Genomic DNA, 18,495 nt, shown 5'->3' on the forward strand with positions numbered 1-18,495 from the left:
TAAAGGCTTCCTGTTGTTGATTCATGTCAGTGCTGGTCAGTGAGTGTTGTTCGCCCATAGGGCCACATGATCATGGTGTGTAACACTTGGCGTTTGTGTATTTTTGTCTCTGATGCCCTTTGTTTATGTGACCTTTTGTGTCCTGGTAGTTGTTGGATCACTTCTCGGATGCATAGGTGTGTCTTGGAAACCTGAATCATTTTTAAGTTGTTGTTGTTGCTGTCCACTTTGGGTGTCACTTGTGTGTTCCTGTGGATGTTGCACTCCACCCCTGTGTTGGTGTTGTGTGTGTGTGTGTAGGGGGGCAGCTGGAGACTGCTTGTTCTGCTGGGCCTCAGCCTGGGATTTTAACATTGTGTGTACTGTGTTGTTTCATGTTAATACATCCCTTGGTTTTGGCTGTATGAAAGGCTTCCTGTTCTTGTTAATTTTACATGCTGGCTCCGTAGGGGGTATAACAATACACAAATGAAGAATAAGTAATAGTTAAGACAAGTACAAATGTAATATAATAATGAACATTATATGAATTGCATTTTAAAATGTTTTATTTATATGAATATCGGTTTAATGTTTCTGTTTTTCAACCAGTGTTAAAAAAACATACAGCATATCTATACATACTATACCCACATTAAAAACAGGTAGCAGTATAAAAAGATCAATAGAAAAAAGGACACGATGAATGAATGATGTGCACCACAGTCATGACTAAGAACAAATTCATGAAGGGGTGTGTTAGTTCTGACGAAACGAAAACAAAACCGTCAGAACATCAATAAAACCAGAGCTCCGAGCTGTGTCTGCTTCCGGTGCTCAAGGTACTGCTGCACTGATGATGGCAAGTGGATGTGAAGCTTGGTAAGTAACTGTGTGTTTGTACGATTGGGATTAAATTAATTATTCACTACTTAAATGATTGGGAAATGAAACGAGGACTGATAATACGACTGGTATAATAAATATAGTCTGTAGTAGTATATACTACTACAGACTATATTTATTATCATATGATCATATGATCTTTGTGTCGTATAAAGTGTGAGGAAAAGAACAGTGACTGCACATGTATTACCTTTGTTCGGTGAGTGTTTATTGTCGTGGTATTCCATCAGGTTCGTGTAAAAGGCATTTTGTGGTGTCATCCGATTTCTGCTGAAAAGAAACCTAGACGACCACTTCCTGTGTGTTTCCTGCAGGGGGCGCCTCGCTGTGGGGATGAATTATAGTCAAACGCAAACACATTTTGTATTTTCTACTAATGAAACTAATAATAAACAACACACCTTGACTTCAACAGCTCAAACCTGATGGGAACTGTTCTCATCCTCTGCAAACAAACTACATGTCTGTCTATTCATCCACACCTTTAAATAGACACACACACACACACACACACACACACACACACACACACACACACACACACACACACACACACACACACGAATACACGCTGCGTTCAAGTGCAGGCGAAAACCTCGGACATCCTGGCTTTCGTCGAGTGAATGTGCAATTTCAAAGATGGAGAGAGGATTTCTAAATAGACAGAATAGCTCGTCACCACCTCGAATAGACTAGTCGTTGAAAATAAAAGCTGCAGGAAAATGGCCGAATTTCTGGTGTATTTCCTGCCCCAGAACACACCCGTATCATTTCAATCGTTCAGACGTTTTTCAGCACGGTCTCTGAACCGTGACTCACACTAGCACTGGAAACCTGTCTGTTATCTCAGACAGTCAAATTAGCAGTCAGCTTCATGGCCACTACTGTTTATTTTTGACATCTGCGAGTGGGTTTCATCTCAAACCGGGACCAGTTTTTTATTTTATTTAAAGTTGATCAGGAAATATTATTTGATGGTGAATTCTACTTCACACTGTAGCTTATTAGCTCATCAACTGTAAACCCACATTAAAGTTAGCCTAAATGGCCAAACAGCTGATTTCATGTACGTTAGCTGTTACACATCTGTGACCATTTAAAGTACAATGTCCCTCCATGTTCATTTGTGTGAAGTCCTTTATCCGAAGCAGCCATCTTGACATGAAGTAATAACAGGTAAACACAGGTGTTGTGAACCACATTCATTGGAGGCGCTATCAAAGTGGCTGCTGTGAAAAAGGGTCTAGTGCGAGGCCAGTAGAAGATGCACCAGGATCAGAAATGTCACACTCAAGTCCCGGTTGAAATGTAGACTTTCTTTTAATTTGTGAAGTCACCACAAAATAACTGTTCTCTCCAACGGCTGCTTTCATTTCTGCAGAAACTGTAAATACCTGGCATCATTATCTGACACGTCTGTGACATTGCAAATCCAACAGGTAATAGAGCACAGTGCACAATAAATGAATTCTAACCACTTACCAGGAGTGAGATTTCAGGCACTGGTATTCTATGGTTTATAAATATTTATGTCACTAATCAAATGTGCTGTGTTTTTCACTTTTTACTCTTTCTCTCAGAAACTTACGGAGCAGCCCAAACTTCATGCTGCCACATGCAAGACCATGGAAAGGCAGACTTCAAAAAACAGGAGAAGAGGACTTGATAATGGTAATAATACAGTATTGCTGCTTTCAGACATGCACTGAACTCCAGACATTTTCCTGTAATTTTCCAGAGGGCCTGTTTGTGAGAATGCAAATGTCTCAGTCAGTTGCTGTGGACATTTTCTGATAAAATGTACTGAAGATGTATTGAGTGAGGCCATACTGCAGGAAAATGTCTCTACTCAGACACCATCCCGAGCCTGAATGCTTCGGAAATTTTCCTGTTGTGAATGTTTCGTTGTTAATATTTAAAAGTTAGAAAGTTGGAGAATGACCAGACTCAATCGTCCTGACATTTTTCGGAGTTCATGTCTGAAAATGGCTTCAAGCAACCAAGGTTTGAATTTTTTGCCTTCTAGGCAAAGAAACTGGCCAAGATACCCACAGAGGAGGAGGCAGAAGAGGAGCAGGGCAAGAAAGTGAGGAGACAGGTAAACCTGAAGGAATGCGTGGGGTAGGAAGAGGAGGTAAATTAGAGTTACTGAGAGAGGCAGACAGATGTAGAGGAAGAGGTGGCAGGGGGCAGACACAAGGAGGAAGAGGAGGCAGAGGGCAGACAGAAGGAGGAAGAGGAGGCAGAGGGCAGACAGAAGGAGGAAGAGGAGGCTGGGGGCAGACACAAGGAGGAAGAGGAGGCAGGGGGCAGACACAAGGAGGAAGAGGAGGCATGGGTCAGACAAAAGGAGACATGGGAGGCAGGGGGCAGACACAAGGAGGAAGAGGAGGCAGGGGGCAGGCACAAAGAGGAAGAGGAGGCATGGGGCAGACAAAAGGAGATATGGGAGGCAGGGGGCAGACACAAGGAGGAAGAGGAGGCTGGGGTCAGATCGAAGAAGATACAGGAGGAGGTAGGCAGGAAAATGGAGTCAATGTGCAGAGAGGGGATGAAAGATATGCAGGAGGATGTGGGAGACAGAGCAGAGAAGGGAGAAATAGAGGGGATGTTGCCAAGAGACTGAGAGGAGGGTTAGGAACAAATGGAGCAACAAGAGGGATAACAGAAATGGGTGTAAGGAGAGGAGGACATAGTGTGGATGGAAGAGAAGGTATGGGGGATGAGAGAAGAGGTGATTTGAGTGAGACACAAAAAAGGAATAGAGGGAGATCGGAGTCTACAAGAGCTGGAGCAACACAGGGCCGTCGCCTGGGCTACAAAGCACTTGAAGAACTGTCTGAAAAAGACCCCTCTTTGGTGGCCATCGCCCTCTCATCGGACCCTGCCCTACAAGATGTCCTGTGTGAGACAACCATGAGGCAGGACCTTGTCGAACTCCTCTGCCTGGCCCTGAGCAAAGCATTCAAATCACAGAGAGACCGAGGATCTCTGCAGCAGCTGGCCAACATCATTAAAGATTCAGGGTTTTTCCGCACCGTCCTGCCCCACTATCTGGTGGGCATGGGGTCAGAGTTCAACCCTCTCCGCAGGGCACAGTACCCTCAGCATCTTGAAAACATCCTGGTTATTCTGTCTAAGGTAAGTTGAGGAAGGAGTGAATGGGAAAATCACTAAATTTAGCTGAAGGATAATTTAGGAATAATGTTGAAAAACTGCAATATCACCTTTTTCCAGCCAAGTCCATCCACTTCAAGACACAGACAAAAAAACAAAAACAAATCTCTCATGAGATAACCAATGATGTACGAAATTGAAAAGAGATTATTCAGGGCCTTTGACAAACAACCTTGTTTCACCATTTCTTAAAATAAATGGAACTAGAATGGCACTCAGTAGAGCGCATATGTCCGCTAAGACCCAGCAGTACTAAAATTCAATCAAGCTGTACCAAATATTACACATGCATAGATATCAGTTCTCTAATTGTGTCTGATTCATTAGATATTCTCTTGGAAAACTAGAGAAAATGTTGAAAAATGCTCTAGCTCACAATGTTGAATAAAAAATTCCCAGATCCACCCCCTGATCCAGATCCACACCAAAATGTAATGGGTTCTGTCCTGATCCATTCCACATCATTCTTTAACTTCATTGTGCTTCTTTCTCTATTCTATATAGTTTAAATAACCATAGTCAACATTTTGTTTATTAGGTGCTTAGCATCTTCCCTTCTAGCTCCATTCAGACAGTGAGTCTGCTACTGACGATGCTCCAATGCTCCATGAACAACCTGAGCGCATCAGGAGTGGTTGTTCAAACTCAAATGGAGGAGAGAGTGGAGGGTCTTCAGGAACTGGTCCGTCACCTTGAGAAGAGTGCCAGGGAGGGAAAACTGCACTCAAAGAGAGACACCTATGCCCTCCTTACATCTGGTGATAACACAGGTGATGTCCTCTTAGAGACATTGTTTTTCTCATTTTGATTTGACCTCCTGTCAACACTGGAAAATCTTTTCTGATGTTTTATGGACCAAAAAGTGACTGAAGCTTGTTTAACAGGTGAAGAAGAGAAGGAAGATTTCTGCAAGACACCCATCTGTCCAACTCCTGAGGAGTTATTGCTGCAACACAGGCCCTTCCTTAGACGCAACACCATCTCTCAGTGCTACCCAAACACCCACATCTTCCTTGACACACACTTCCGGCTGCTGAGAGAGGACTTTGTTGGGCCACTCCGTGACGGGATCCAGCAATTGCTCTGGAACCAAACGGACAAAGGAAACACTGATAAAAAAATGAAGACCAAGAACTTTGATAATATCCATCTATATTTTGACACAAAACTGGTGACATTCAAATGCACACACAATGGCATTTCCCACATTGTCCAGTTCGACATTCAGCCACTTAAGGTGAGCCTGGTCACAGTGTAATGTTTAAATTAATTTGGTCTCCATATATAACTCTAATTATATTTTCTCAATTCTTCTCAATCCTGTAGTCTGTGCGCTGGGAGAATTCCAAGAGGCTGCTCTATGGTTCCCTGGTCTGCCTGTCCTGTGATAATTGTGAGAGCTTCCTGTTTGCCACAGTGTCAGATCGGACCCTCAAAGACCTGCACAAAGGAAAGATCCAGATTACCTTCACTGAAGAAAGCAGACTGAAGTTGGCTGGACTTCAGGTGGGGCAGTGCATTCTGTGTAACCGTTGTTTATGAGGACAGAATTCATAGAGCGTCTTCTCTTACTTTTATAAATGAGATGGGAAACATTAAAATGATTTAAATAATAATAATACACAATTTAAAATACAATTTAATTGATATAAACAGCAGGTTTGGACAATATTCAACACAATAAAACACCCATCACATAGTACAATTCAGGAAAAAAACATGTCAGGGAGAGAAGGCTGTGGTAAGAAGAAGTGTCTTAGGTTTCTTTTGAGAGTATAAATAACTTAACTCCCCAGTCAAGAGCACCGCAACCTGTGGGATCTGAAATGACCATGAAGTTCATAACTCTCTAATGTAACTGAACATTATAACCCTCATCGCAGTCTGAATTATTCCTTACTTGTGTTATACTGAATAAGTTGTAGGCAGCTGTACATTAAGTTTCACAATATTTTATATGAAACACATGCACAGATTTAATTTGATTTAATTTACTTTTGAGGGACCTTGTGCGACAGTAAATATATTTTTATCAATATTTGTAGGCAGGTCACAGTGAATACCAGATTCTCCATACAGTGAAAGACCATAGTGACAGAACACAAGACAAGATGAACTAAACTTAACGTACGTTATCCCACAGGCGGATCAGGTGTTCCTCATGGTAGAGAGCATCGCCTTTTTTGAGGCCTATCGCTATGTTCTACAGGGCCTCCAAGAGCAGGGGAAGGCCAATCTGCCCTTCCAGAGGTATGTGTGTATCTGTTTTTGTGCGTGTGCACTGTAAAGGAGTTTCAGATTTTACTGGCCAGGTCATAGTTATGACGTATTCTCACAGCACTTTGAAAACAAGTTCCCCATGGATTTTTGAAAGGGCGGTAAGGGGGGGAAATTGTACAAAGGAAGTTTAGCAATCATACTCTTAATTGGCACAAGTTAATTGCATCACCAGGGTATTCCCCCAAAAGCTATCACACGTCCACTAGTTCAAAAGGTCGGTGATTGTCTGCGCTCCCTGTGCTCTTCACACATACCACAAAGTAAAGCTGGACGATATGACTTCAAATCAATACATCAATACAATCATAAACAATTATTACACTATTAAACCTTGATTAAGATTAATTAACGATTGTTGTAGAACACTGACTGACAGGCTTTTTTCACTGATACAGTGTGAAACTGCTACCTTCAGAGCTGCTCATATTTTACATAATGCCGCAAAATACCTTTGCCAGACCTTCTAATAATTTGCTTGTTGTTGTTCAGTGTTGAAATGAACAACTGTAAGTCAGCTGTGAGCATTTAGAGGTTGTTATTATTTAATTTGTTTGCATTAAAATGAACCTTTGCCCAGTTCATGACACTCTGGTGTAAAAGCCATACATGGTCTGGAATGACCGGAGGCTTCTGGTGGCTTCCGGTAATTGATGACAGCTAACTTAATCAAACTGGCCTTAGTGAGTCACTGAAAACTTTAATTGGGAAACAATATGTTAGATTCTTGCAAGTTTTTTGAATCTTATTAATATTACTTCCAGGTACATTGTGGAGTGCAGCACAGATGTGCAACCCCCAGCTTATCTGAAAAGACAAGATAAGTATGACCTGTCATCTGTTGCCATGCCTAAATATGAGAAAAGCATGAAGCCCTTTCACAGCCTGAAGGCAGAAGCCTGGCCGAGAATGGAAGAGCTGGGGCTGGATGAGTCTCAGTTGAGTGCCATCCACCTGGCCCTCACAAAGGAGCTGGCCATCATTCAGGGGCCTCCTGGCACTGGTGAGATATCGACAAGCCATTGTTGGAAGGATGACTTTATTCATTTGTGAATGTGTAAAATATATTTTACGTATTTGTAAAAATTACTAATTTACTTTCTTTGAAACTTGAAAATTAAGCTATTTTGCTTCTCCCACTTTCTCAGGTAAAACCTACGTTGGTCTTAAGATAGCTCGGGCTCTGTTGACCAATCCGCATCTCTGGAGCGAGGAATCTGGCAGTGGTACAGTACTGGTGGTTTGTTACACAAACCATGCCCTGGATCAGTTCCTTGAGGGTAAGCGGTGATGTCAATTCATATCAGATATGTCGTATATGTTGTTTGAGTGGTTTGGCAAATTATTTAAAAACACAGTTCTTCAATACAACACAAATGATTCTTGGCAGGTGCATTGTACTGGGCTGCTGATATTTCTAGTCTGAGTTAATCATTTTTTAGTAATAGCTCTGTTCCTTGGAGTGGACCATGTAGATCTCATCAGCTTTCTGTTTTAAGAAATATGATGTGCATTTCTTTTGCCTCTGCATCTCAGGTATTTATACGTTTCTGAAAAAGGGCATCGTGAGAGTGGGAGGTTGCAGCAAAAGCGAGATCCTGAAGCCTTTCAATCTGAGAGAGCTCAGACACTCTGTCAAAATCAGACAGATGTTGCCATCTCACCTGCGCTTTGCATTTGGCGAGGTGAGCTCCTACCGCCTCACCTACAGCGTTACAACTGACAGCCTGACATGATGTTTCAAGTTTCGCCACACTTTTCTCTCTCATGCATAGCTAAGTTTTAAGAATATATACAAGTATATATTAGGCTTCAATACATAACAATTTAGGTTATTATATGTTATTAATGTGTATCACAATAAATTTTATCTCATGTTGATGTTATGTTTTGGGGATTTGCACACATGACGTGTTCAACAGATTATGAAGCAGCTGCGTCTGGATGAGAAGAATGTCGTGAGTGAGAGCATAAAGCTGAAGTGTTCTACGAAAGGAATCCTGCGTGAAAACATCTTACAGAAGTTCATTTCAAGGACACATTGGATCAGTCTGCAGCGACCATCTGTGAGTAATACTGAATTAAAAGTACATTTTTCATCTATATATGTGACCTTAAATAGACGGGACAGAAAACTGCAAGCATAGATATCTTTTTATTATATTCTAGGTTAAGGACTTTTTTTTTGAGACCCGAAAAATGAAGTCCAGTCTGATTATGGAGTGGTTGAGTTTGGGTGCCACCGTCTTCCTGCAGAGGGAGACAGAGATTGCAAAAAAAAATGAAGGTAAGGATTTTCAGTGGCGCTCCACTGAAAGAGCATCTCATTACTGACTGTTTTTCAATGTTTAAACAGCATCTCAATCCAACACTAAAAAAGCACATCATTATCAAATAAGTAATGAGGTCAAAGGCAATGTCAACCAGCAGAGACATAAGATTGTTACACATTAAAATAAATGGCTAAGAAAACATTACATTTTATTATTATTTGTAATAATGAATCTATTAATTGAAATAACCCAGTTGAAAGAAAATGCAGATTTGTGTAAAAATATTTTGTGGCGTAGATAGATGCATTTAAGTTACTGAATATTATATAAATAAGAAATCATCATGTAAAGTACAGGAAAAAAAATATATAATGTGTTGTTCTGATTAATGCAGCTTTATAAGTTGCCAATGAAAACTAAACTTCCCTACACATATTGTACTGAGTGAATTAACTCATACTGATCCTGAGTCCCACTACAAATTTTGGATGTAGCAGATGAGGAAGTGATGGAGCTGATGGAAGAGGACCTCATTGAAATCGAAGAGGAGGCAGATCTGATCCTGGCAGAGCGAATTATTGATGACGACATCGGTCCCAGACAGGGTAGAGATCGCAGAAAAGAGCTGAACATGGCGTTGGCCATCAGAGAAGTGGAAGAGCTGATGCTGGTTATGAACCTGGATGAAGCTGAAATACAGGCTGAGCAGAGCGAGGAAGGATGGGAGGTAACATGAACAGGAGATTTGTTTATGTGGAGATTGTAAAAGAGTTTTATCATTTCATTAGTTAACAGTTTTGCGAAACATTTACAGTCCCATTGTCTGAATGCACTGAGAACAATATAGTCTAAGAGGAGTAGATGTATGAATGCGTTAACAGTAGATTTAAGAGCTAGCTCAAAGAACCACATCTGCTCAGGTGCTGCGTTTTACCTAAAAGTAACCTGTGGAGTTTCTGGTGCACACATTCATTTTTTCTTCATTTCATTCATTTCAAATGTGTCACCTGTGTCTATGGGGACTAACACGTGTTGAATACACATCCTTCCACACAAAGCACCTGAAAAACTCAGTTTGTGATATGGTAAATTATCTGTATAGCGCTTTACTAATCCACTCACAGCACTTTACAGCACAGCGCTTTACATTGCATTATCAACATCTGTGTTTATTTGAAAGCCATCTGCCCTGCTTTTGAAGGTACATAGCTTTGTTTGTAGACACATTACTGCCACCAACTGTTGATCAGTGGAATAAACCAAACAATCGGCGGGACTTCTTGTCACCTGCTTGTGTGGGCCCCCACTCTAAAACAAACTGCTTCATAGAATTGTTAGTCACTACTAGAGCTCGAATGACATGGACCCCATCACACATACAACCCTATGTTATTGTTTTTGATCTACAACAAATTAACTAACTTGTCCTGATCTATACAGATGCAACGGGAACAGAGGATAAAGCTGAAGAACAACATCAGAAAAGAGCTGCAGAACACTTCAGCTATGACTGAGGAGGAGGCAGAGAAGGTCTTTGATATTTGGACTCTTAGTCTCTCAGACAGATGGAGACTCTATCGGTAAGCTTGCATCTGTGATTCACTTTTGTCCCCTTCATTCACCATGTGATTCTTTTGTCCTGTCTCCTAGAACCTTTCTTACACTTCAGTCCTCTTTTCCTCCGTCTTGATCTTTCTTGCTTTGCTCCTCTCATCCCCCAAGCAACCTCCGTCTGGTAGAAGTAGTCTATTCCCAGTGTGTATAATTAAGTCAACTAATCACAAGGAAAATGTATCCCAGAGGATCTTTTCACCTCAGAGAGCCAAGACATAAGTTCTATCACTGTGAAAACAGAACAGGGCTCATGTTTACATAGATGTAATTATCATGCAAACTATATGTCTCTGTAATTGTTTAACTACACTTACAGTAATTCTTTTTTTTTCTAGATGCAGAGCAAATAATGAGTATTCAGGACTTGATATAATTATAATCTAATAATATTTAGTTAACACAGAGTCACTTTTTCTTACTATCATGTAATTTGTGTCTGCAGGTTGTGGTTGGAGCGCTACAGGTTAGAGCTCCGCTCCACACTCCTTGCCGCTGAACAGGCCTATCAGAACACAGTGGAAAGACTGGCTGATGTAAAACAACACGAGAGCCTCTGTATCCTTAAGAAAGCCAAGGTACAGTATAATTGAATTAGTGGATTGGACTGGGGCAATATGGGGTTCAGTGTCTCGCCCTAGGACGCTTTCACATGTGGACTGGAGAAGCTGGGAATCTAACTCCCAAATTTGTGATTAGTGGTTGACCAGCTCTACCTCCTGGGCCAGAATGCTGTTTTTCATTTTTTGTGGGATCCTTTAATACATTCATTCAGTCAAAGCAGCAAAATGGGTTTAATTGAATGTGAAATACACTAAACTTTTTTAAACATTTTGATGTGACATACTTTGTTGTTTTATAGTTTCATCAACGAGGGATTTAAAAGTATACTATTACAGGATTAGTTGTTGTTTTTAAGTTGGCAACTCCACTCCAGTTCAACGCAAAGCAAGAGAGAGATACTTCTTTTACACTTAAATAGCTGGAAATCGTGGGTTTTTTAAACACGGGTAAATCTAACGTCTAAAAAAAGGCAACCTCCCATGGCCAGTAGAGGAATTTGCTTCTCAGTTTTTACGTTCAGCAGGAGTGAACACAGATTGCATTCATGCCCATTGCAGACAGGCTGTGGTAATAACATTAATCATAAATGTAATAGAAGAGATGAGCTAGTATTGTGTGTAAATAAACAGATGCAGTGTCTTGTCCGTCAGGTTATTGGCATGACAACAACAGGGGCTGCCAAATACCGCACAATTCTGCAGGAGGTGCGTCCATGTCTGGTGATCGTAGAAGAGGCTGCGCAGGTTCTTGAGGCCCACACCATCACCACATTGAACCAAGCATGCCAACATCTCATCCTCATCGGGGACCACCAGCAGGTTAGTGCTCATCCAGATAGATACTATTTCCTAAAAGTTATTAAACTGGACTCACTAATGCGTTGCAGGCTTCAACTGAAATGCTGCTCATTCACATTGAATGCAGTGTACTGCCAAATTGGATTGTGGTTGTTGCTCGCGCTGTCGACAGCAGAAGTTAAGGTCAAATTTTCATACGACAACAGAGGCATCAGCCAATCAAATTGAGTTAAACAAGCATTCAAACACAGGAGGTGGCCAATTAATTCACGTCAATTTGAAAGAGGGGGCAAAGGCAGCTGACAAACCTGGTGTGTGTTCATCTGGTTGTGGATCTCATTTCCTCTGTACTTCTCTTAAGCTTTGTGTTGATAGCTAGCATGGCACTTTAGTATGAAAGCAAGCTATGTTGTGTGTGCTAAGTATGAAACCGTGATAGAGACGATCGCACCAGCACCAAACAACGGTCACAATCATTGTCAAGCATCAATGCAACACATACTTTTGAGTCCAGCATTAAACTGCCAGTGTATTTAAAAAGCCCAACCTCCTTTTGACTGAAAATCACCCTGTTGATGTGTCTTGGTGAAAATTTGAAGGCCTGTCATGATGGATTTTGTATATTTTAGTGGTTGTCAGTGTGTTTGTGTGTCTTGCCGTAAGGGAAATGGATACAGGACAAAAAAACATCCCATGCCAGGCATTACAAGAGAACAGTGAGGAGTGATATGCGGGAAATCAGTAGACTATTACAACAACTTGTCAGGGCCTGCCAAGGACATATGGCCAGGCAGCCTGTCTAGCAATCTGCAGTGTGCGATCACAACTACACACAGTTCTATCACAAATCTCAATATTCTGTCCTGCTCTCCTCTTGTTGTGTAACTTATGTCTGCTCTTCTTCTAATATTTGCTCGGTGCACTCTTTGCATGGATTTATGCATGTGTTTAACTATACAAACAAATCTGACTTCCTTATAGTTACACTGAAAGTTCAGTGAGCATAAGAACGCAATTCAAAATATAGTTTGACTTGAAACTTTTCCTTTATGGTAAGTCAGGTTTGGAAATTAATGGCCATTTTATACAGTTGCTTCAGATTAATATAAAAGGCATTTACCGCTCTACCTTAGTGTGTCCAGTTTAATGTGCCAAATACATGTTAAGTGCAAAATAATTTGATCAACATTGAAGTATCTCCAAATTTATCAATTGAAATTACAGGACGAATAAACAAGATTGTAATGGCATAAATCTGGATCAGTATGAGTTTAAAACCATATAGTTTCGATTTTTACTCGATGAACGTATGTTCAGAGATTTGCGTTTCATGGAACCCAAACTTGAATGTGTACATGTAACGGAGGTGGATGGAAAACACTTTCTAAAATAAGCTTTGGCATTTTTTGAGTTGCTCATTAATCTAAGGTTTGGTGTTGAATTAAGCTGAACACAATGCCTCACATTCATATTATAATTTGTCTTGCCTCCCCCACACCACTCCCACCTACACGCACAATCACACTCTGTCCTGCTGCTATATTAGGTTTGCACGCACACACACACACACACACACACACACAACAGCAAAAAACTTAACAGGACAGCAAAAGAAAGTTAGAGAGCATTTGCATACATTCTATATTCCCCTCCTGAAAACAGAAACCCATTGTGGAATATTGTTTGTCCCTTCTAGGCTTGCTACTGTGGAGATAGTTGCTTCCACCACATAGGTGTTTACCAGCATTTGCATAACCGCAATTTGTATGATTATTCTAAGCATGTGACCATGACAGTCATCACTCTCTTCCTCACTCACACTGTTATGATCTTATGTGATTTCATACACTTAAATGAAGACATCTATTACAGTAAACCTTCCAAGTTAATTTAATCACCAAGGAATGGAAGAAGGCAAAAGCCAAAAACATGTGTCAAGTTTTAGTTACTCAAATTTCCATCGTATGTTCTCTAATCTGCCATATTAATCATAAAATTATATTTATAGCTTTAAAACATTCTCCATTAGACCACAACAGGACAAGAGAGTCTGAGTTTGTACAAAAAAACTTTTGTTCCAATTCATTAAATTCTATTTATGATAATTTAAGTGTTAAGAGCATATGATGAAATGTGATTTCTCCTTCAGCTTCAACCCAGTGTCACAGTGTATGAACTTGCTAAGAACTTCAACATGGAGATCTCAATGTTTGAAAGACTGGTGAAGATGGGGCTTCCTTTTGTCAGGCTCACCAACCAGGTTTGTGTTCAACCTGTGCCATGTTCAAGTTTGTTCTTAGTGCAGGATCTATTATTCATTAAATTTAGTATACATCTTTTGATGATTAAATTAAAGAAAAGTTGAATGCATTACTTAAATAAGTATGATTGTTGGTACATGTATGCCTCTGTATCTTAATGCAATTGTGTTTAGCTTTGTTTGTGTTTCTATTTTTTCTTCAGCATCGTATGAGGCCAGAAATTGCCCGTCTTTTGACCCCACATATCTACGCAGAGCTGGAAAACCATCCCTCTGTGTTCCAATTTGACAACATCAAGGTGTGCATTACATTTGCTCTCCTTCTATGTCTAACTCCTTGTTTTTCATAGTGGATATCTGTTTACTTGCCCCCATGGAAAAAATTTCTGCAATTTCTCTCAGACGTTTAAATGTATTTTGAATCAATGTTTGGCAATGTATACAAGATCAAAGCATAACCTAAAAATATGTTTTAATTAAATGTTGTGTTACAGGGCCTAAATACTAACTTGTTCTTTGTGGAGCACGAGCATCCAGAACATACAGATGGGACAAGCCGCCAGAACCAACATGAAGCCACATTTGTTGTCGCTCTCTGCCGCTATCTTCTCCTTCAAGAATACAAACCAGAGCAAATTACCATCCTTACAACCTATATGAGCCAACTCAACTGTCTGCGCAACCTTATGCCTGCCAGACAGTTCTCAGGGGTCAGAGTGCATGTAGTAGACAAGTACCAGGGAGAAGAGAATGACATTATCTTGTTGTCTTTGGTCCGTAGCAATGTGCATGGCAAAGTTGGTTTTTTGAGCATCCCCAATCGCGTCTGTGTAGCCTTGTCTCGTGCCAGGAAAGGTCTTTACTTTGTTGGCAACAGTGCAACACTTGAAACTGTCAAACTGTGGAGCAACATCTTTCACACACTGGAGGAGAACAACCAGATTGGGAAGGCTCTCACCCTCTGCTGTCAGAATCATCCCGATCGACAAGTAGAAGCTGCTTGTGCTAAGGACTTCGAACAAGCCCCTGAAGGTGGCTGCACTCAGCCGTGCCTGTTCCGTTTGGATTGTGGCCATGTTTGCGCAAGTGTCTGCCACCCCTACGACCCTGAGCACAAGATGTACAAGTGTAACAAGAATTGCGAGAAGATTTTATGTGATCAGGGGCACAAGTGTCCACTTGTGTGTCATAAAGAATGCCCAGAGGAATGTCCAGTGAGGGTGAAGAAGATCATACCTCAGTGTCAACACTCACAGATGGTTCCTTGCCACCAAGATCCTGAGACATTTGAATGCAAGGTGCCTTGCCAGAAAACGCTACTGTGTGGACATCCATGTGTTTCAACCTGCGGGGGACCATGCACCAAGATGTGCGATGTGAAGGTCACCTTGAAACTAAAGTGTGGCCACAGCCAGGAAGGTGCTTGTTTTTACCAAACAGTGGAAGAGAAGCCTGATTGTTTGACCCCATGTCAGCAGCAGCTAAAATGTGGCCATCCTTGTCGTGGTAACTGCACCAGGTGTTATCAGGGACGCTTCCATTACCCATGTTTTCAGCGGTGCGAGCGTGTTCTTGTTTGTTCACATAAGTGTAAGAAACCTTGCTTTCTTGATGGCTCCCCATGTCAGAGACCATGTGACAATTGCTGTGTCCACAGTAAGTGTATGAAGCCATGTGGGCAGCCCTGTACCCTATGCACTGAGCCCTGCGTCCGGCAGTGCCCTCACCAAAGCTGCAGAAAGCTTTGCCACGAGCCATGTGATCATCCACCGTGCACCCAACCCTGTGCCAAGACCCTGGATTGTGGCCACCAGTGCATAGGTCTGTGTGGAGACAAATGTCCAAGCAAATGTCGGGTCTGTAATGAAAGTGAAGTCAAAGAGATTTTCTTTGGAACTGAGGGTGACCCTCAGGCTCACTTTGTTCAGCTAGAAGACTGTAGACACATTTTTGAATACTCAGAGATGGACAAGTACATGGGAGTGAATGACAATGAGCAGGCAAATCCAGGGGTGGTGGCCATAACATTGAAGAGATGTCCAAGGTGTCAGACTCCAGTCCGCAACAGTCTACGCTACAGATCTCACATTAACTGCAATCTGGCTGGGATAGAGATGGTTAAGGTGAAGATAATTGGAAATCCACCAGATGTTAAAAAGCACAAGGAGGCTCTTAAAAAAATGTGGAAGGAAAACTCAAACACCTGTAAAATGCTTCAACCACACATTGATCAGCACATCAGCGGGAAACTGAAAGAGCACGTTCTCACAGCAGATGACCTGTGGGTCCTGGAATACCAGATGGATTTCCTAACTAGAGTTGTAAAGCTACAGATGAAAAGCACCAAGATTGATGTTGCAGAGTTTTGGTTGTGGCTGAGTGACCTCCACCAAAAATTCACAGACCAGCAGGTCTTTGATTTACAGAGACAGTTACTGAGACTCACCTTCTTAACTGATCTCCACGTCCATTGTCATGAGGCAAAAAAGAGGGGGAAAAGTGATCATATTCAGTCAGAGGTACAAACAATCACAGAAGTTTTGGAAAAGTCTGGCCAGTTCACAGAGCAAGATGAACAAAGAGTGAAAGAAACCATGGAGGGGCTGAAGCAAAAGCTTCCATTCACAGGCGTGTTGCTCAGTGAGGAGGAGACTACAATGAAAATGCCTTCTGGACACTGGTACAAATGTCCTAAAGGCCACGTCTATCTTACAACCGAGTGCGGAGAGGCTGTGGAGAGGAGATGGTGCCCTCATTGTGATGCTACCATTGTTGGGTGAAGTCACAGATGGTAAACGGCAACCAAGTGGCCAGATGAGGCACAGCACACACACATCTTGTCGGTCTGAACTTTTGAAAGCCATCTTGGAAACGTCTGAGTGATTTCAACCCCAATTGTTGCCTTTTCAACCCTGAATGTTGTCTGACGCCCGAGAATGAGGGAAAATGCTTGCCAACCTTCCATTCATTTGAAATGACAGCTGAATCAATTAAATGTTTTCTCTTTGCATCTTAAAGTTAGTGTCTGAAAGAACGTTCTACTTCTGTTGGTGTTATGTTGTTTAATGGGTTTATATTATCAGGAAATTGATCATTACTGTCCTCTTAGAGGCATTTCATCAGCAACGCTGCTTTGGTCCAATGTTTCTAAATAACACAGAATACTTGAGATAGAAACTGTGTGATGCAATGTCATAGACATAACTACCCTGCTCTTTAAAGTGACCGAAGTATTAGTGTTTAATGTCATGTTACCTTCAAGCCTCTTCATGCGAGAGCAACTATATTTCAGAGTTGAATAATAAATTAAAGGTTGTTTACATAGTTGTGCTCCAGAGAACTTGTTTTTAAACTTTATTTTTACTGCGCAGCATCATTGCAACATATTTCTGCATGCGAGCTATTGCACACCTCACAAATACAGGGAAGGAATTATCCAGTTATTTACTTCTAGTCATTTTCTACACCTAATGAAAAAATGTTTTTCAACATATTCAGTTTGAAATCCACTCAGTCACATTACACATTATTTTTGCCTTTTAAACGTCTGAGTCATCCTGGAGCTTACGTCCAACTTGCAATGTTTTTTTTTAATCAAAGTGAGTAAATGTATACAAGATGAAGAATTCTGTATATGATAAATATCATAACACAAGTTTTGAAATGCTACTGCACTTTGATTAAATGTCATTTTACCTCTATTTTGTCTCCACTGGCGTAAAGTTTCTCTAAAAGCAACCTCAGGAGTGAGTTTCTGATTGGTTGGAATACAAAACCTTTTCTCACACTTGTCGACAGCGGTTGGCTCACTCAGTCTTAACTGGCCTTCCATCCCTGGTCCTGATTCCCACAAAAGCTTTGGGCTTTGTTTACATGCTGTTCATATCCCTGCTGGATTTGACTGATCCATATCTACTGGACCAGAGAAACCCACACAAAGAGACAGGCAGGCAGGTGGAAACAACTGCACACACGCACACACACACACACATTGACAAATGCTGAACAAGAGGGAGATGAAGATAACATCAAGAGAGAAATAGTCAGATTAGATGGGAAGGGGGTGTATTGAAGTGATTGACTGATCTGCTCTCAGTCCGCCAGAGACCCAATGTAGGATATGGGAAAGAAGACAGAGAGAGAGACAGAAGATAAGGAGGTAGAATGGGTTAGATTTGATATGAAGAGAATGGAATAGTTTGACTGATCTTCCTCTCCACTGAACCCCTGAACATGATAGGGAGAGAGAGGCAGGCAGAGAAAAATCAATTTAAGGTACACTGCAAAAAAAGAAATGAGATTGGAGGTAGAAAGTTATTGAGGAACTAGGATTCAACAATCAATAATAAACCTGGCTTACATTCCCAATTCAGGTTGTCGGATTCAGTTTTACATTGACAATCCTGACTTCAAACCTTGTCAGCCTCATAAAATAAAGCGATGGTAAAAAAACATCTTCACAGTGGAAAAAATACTCATCAATGCTAACGTAACATCCACTCAAATTCACATTTTGTAGATAATCTGGTTTATATCTAACACTGTAGAAATATTTTGTGATGCGAGTGGTTGTTTGCCAACATCTGTTTTATACATCTGTGTTTGTCATTCAAATACAGATGTTGAGAGTTCCACATCTGTTCCAGCAAAT

General features: G+C 41.1%; 1 protein-coding gene across 2 annotated transcripts; it reads left to right on the forward strand.

The window, feature by feature from the left end:
* The first annotated feature begins 712 nt into the window (after window positions 1–712).
* On the forward strand, window positions 713–17,545 carry znfx1 (zinc finger, NFX1-type containing 1). 2 transcript variants are annotated; one of them, XM_020096519.2, is made up of 20 exons: window positions 713–861; window positions 2,267–2,324; window positions 2,466–2,556; window positions 2,912–4,026; window positions 4,601–4,832; window positions 4,947–5,299; window positions 5,389–5,568; window positions 6,206–6,312; window positions 7,104–7,342; window positions 7,488–7,619; window positions 7,876–8,024; window positions 8,262–8,405; window positions 8,509–8,626; window positions 9,107–9,339; window positions 10,053–10,192; window positions 10,669–10,801; window positions 11,438–11,605; window positions 13,734–13,844; window positions 14,048–14,143; window positions 14,339–17,545. In XM_020096519.2, the coding sequence occupies exons 3-20, from the start codon at window positions 2,511–2,513 to the stop codon at window positions 16,622–16,624; spliced, it is 5,982 nt and encodes a 1,993-aa protein (XP_019952078.2). In that variant the 5' UTR covers window positions 713–861; window positions 2,267–2,324; window positions 2,466–2,510; the 3' UTR covers window positions 16,625–17,545. The 2 variants fall into 2 exon arrangements, with proteins under 2 accessions (XP_019952078.2, XP_069390104.1); XM_069534003.1 differs by having other exon boundaries at window positions 9,110–9,339.
* Window positions 17,546–18,495: the final 950 nt, after the last annotated feature.

The sequence above is a fragment of the Paralichthys olivaceus genome, chromosome 2 (assembly GCF_024713975.1).
Source record: "Paralichthys olivaceus isolate ysfri-2021 chromosome 2, ASM2471397v2, whole genome shotgun sequence".
In the NCBI taxonomy this organism is placed as follows: domain Eukaryota; kingdom Metazoa; phylum Chordata; class Actinopteri; order Pleuronectiformes; family Paralichthyidae; genus Paralichthys; species Paralichthys olivaceus.

Bases quoted from the DNA above. Each gene is read 5' to 3' on its own strand.
- znfx1 (XM_020096519.2), top strand. From the start codon at position 2,511: ATGGAAAGGCAGACTTCAAAAAACAGGAGAAGAGGACTTGATAATG. The intron at 2,557-2,911 runs GTAATAATACAG...TTTGCCTTCTAG, and splicing joins GAGAAGAGGACTTGATAATG to GCAAAGAAACTGGCCAAGAT. The intron at 4,027-4,600 runs GTAAGTTGAGGA...TTTGTTTATTAG, and splicing joins TCCTGGTTATTCTGTCTAAG to GTGCTTAGCATCTTCCCTTC.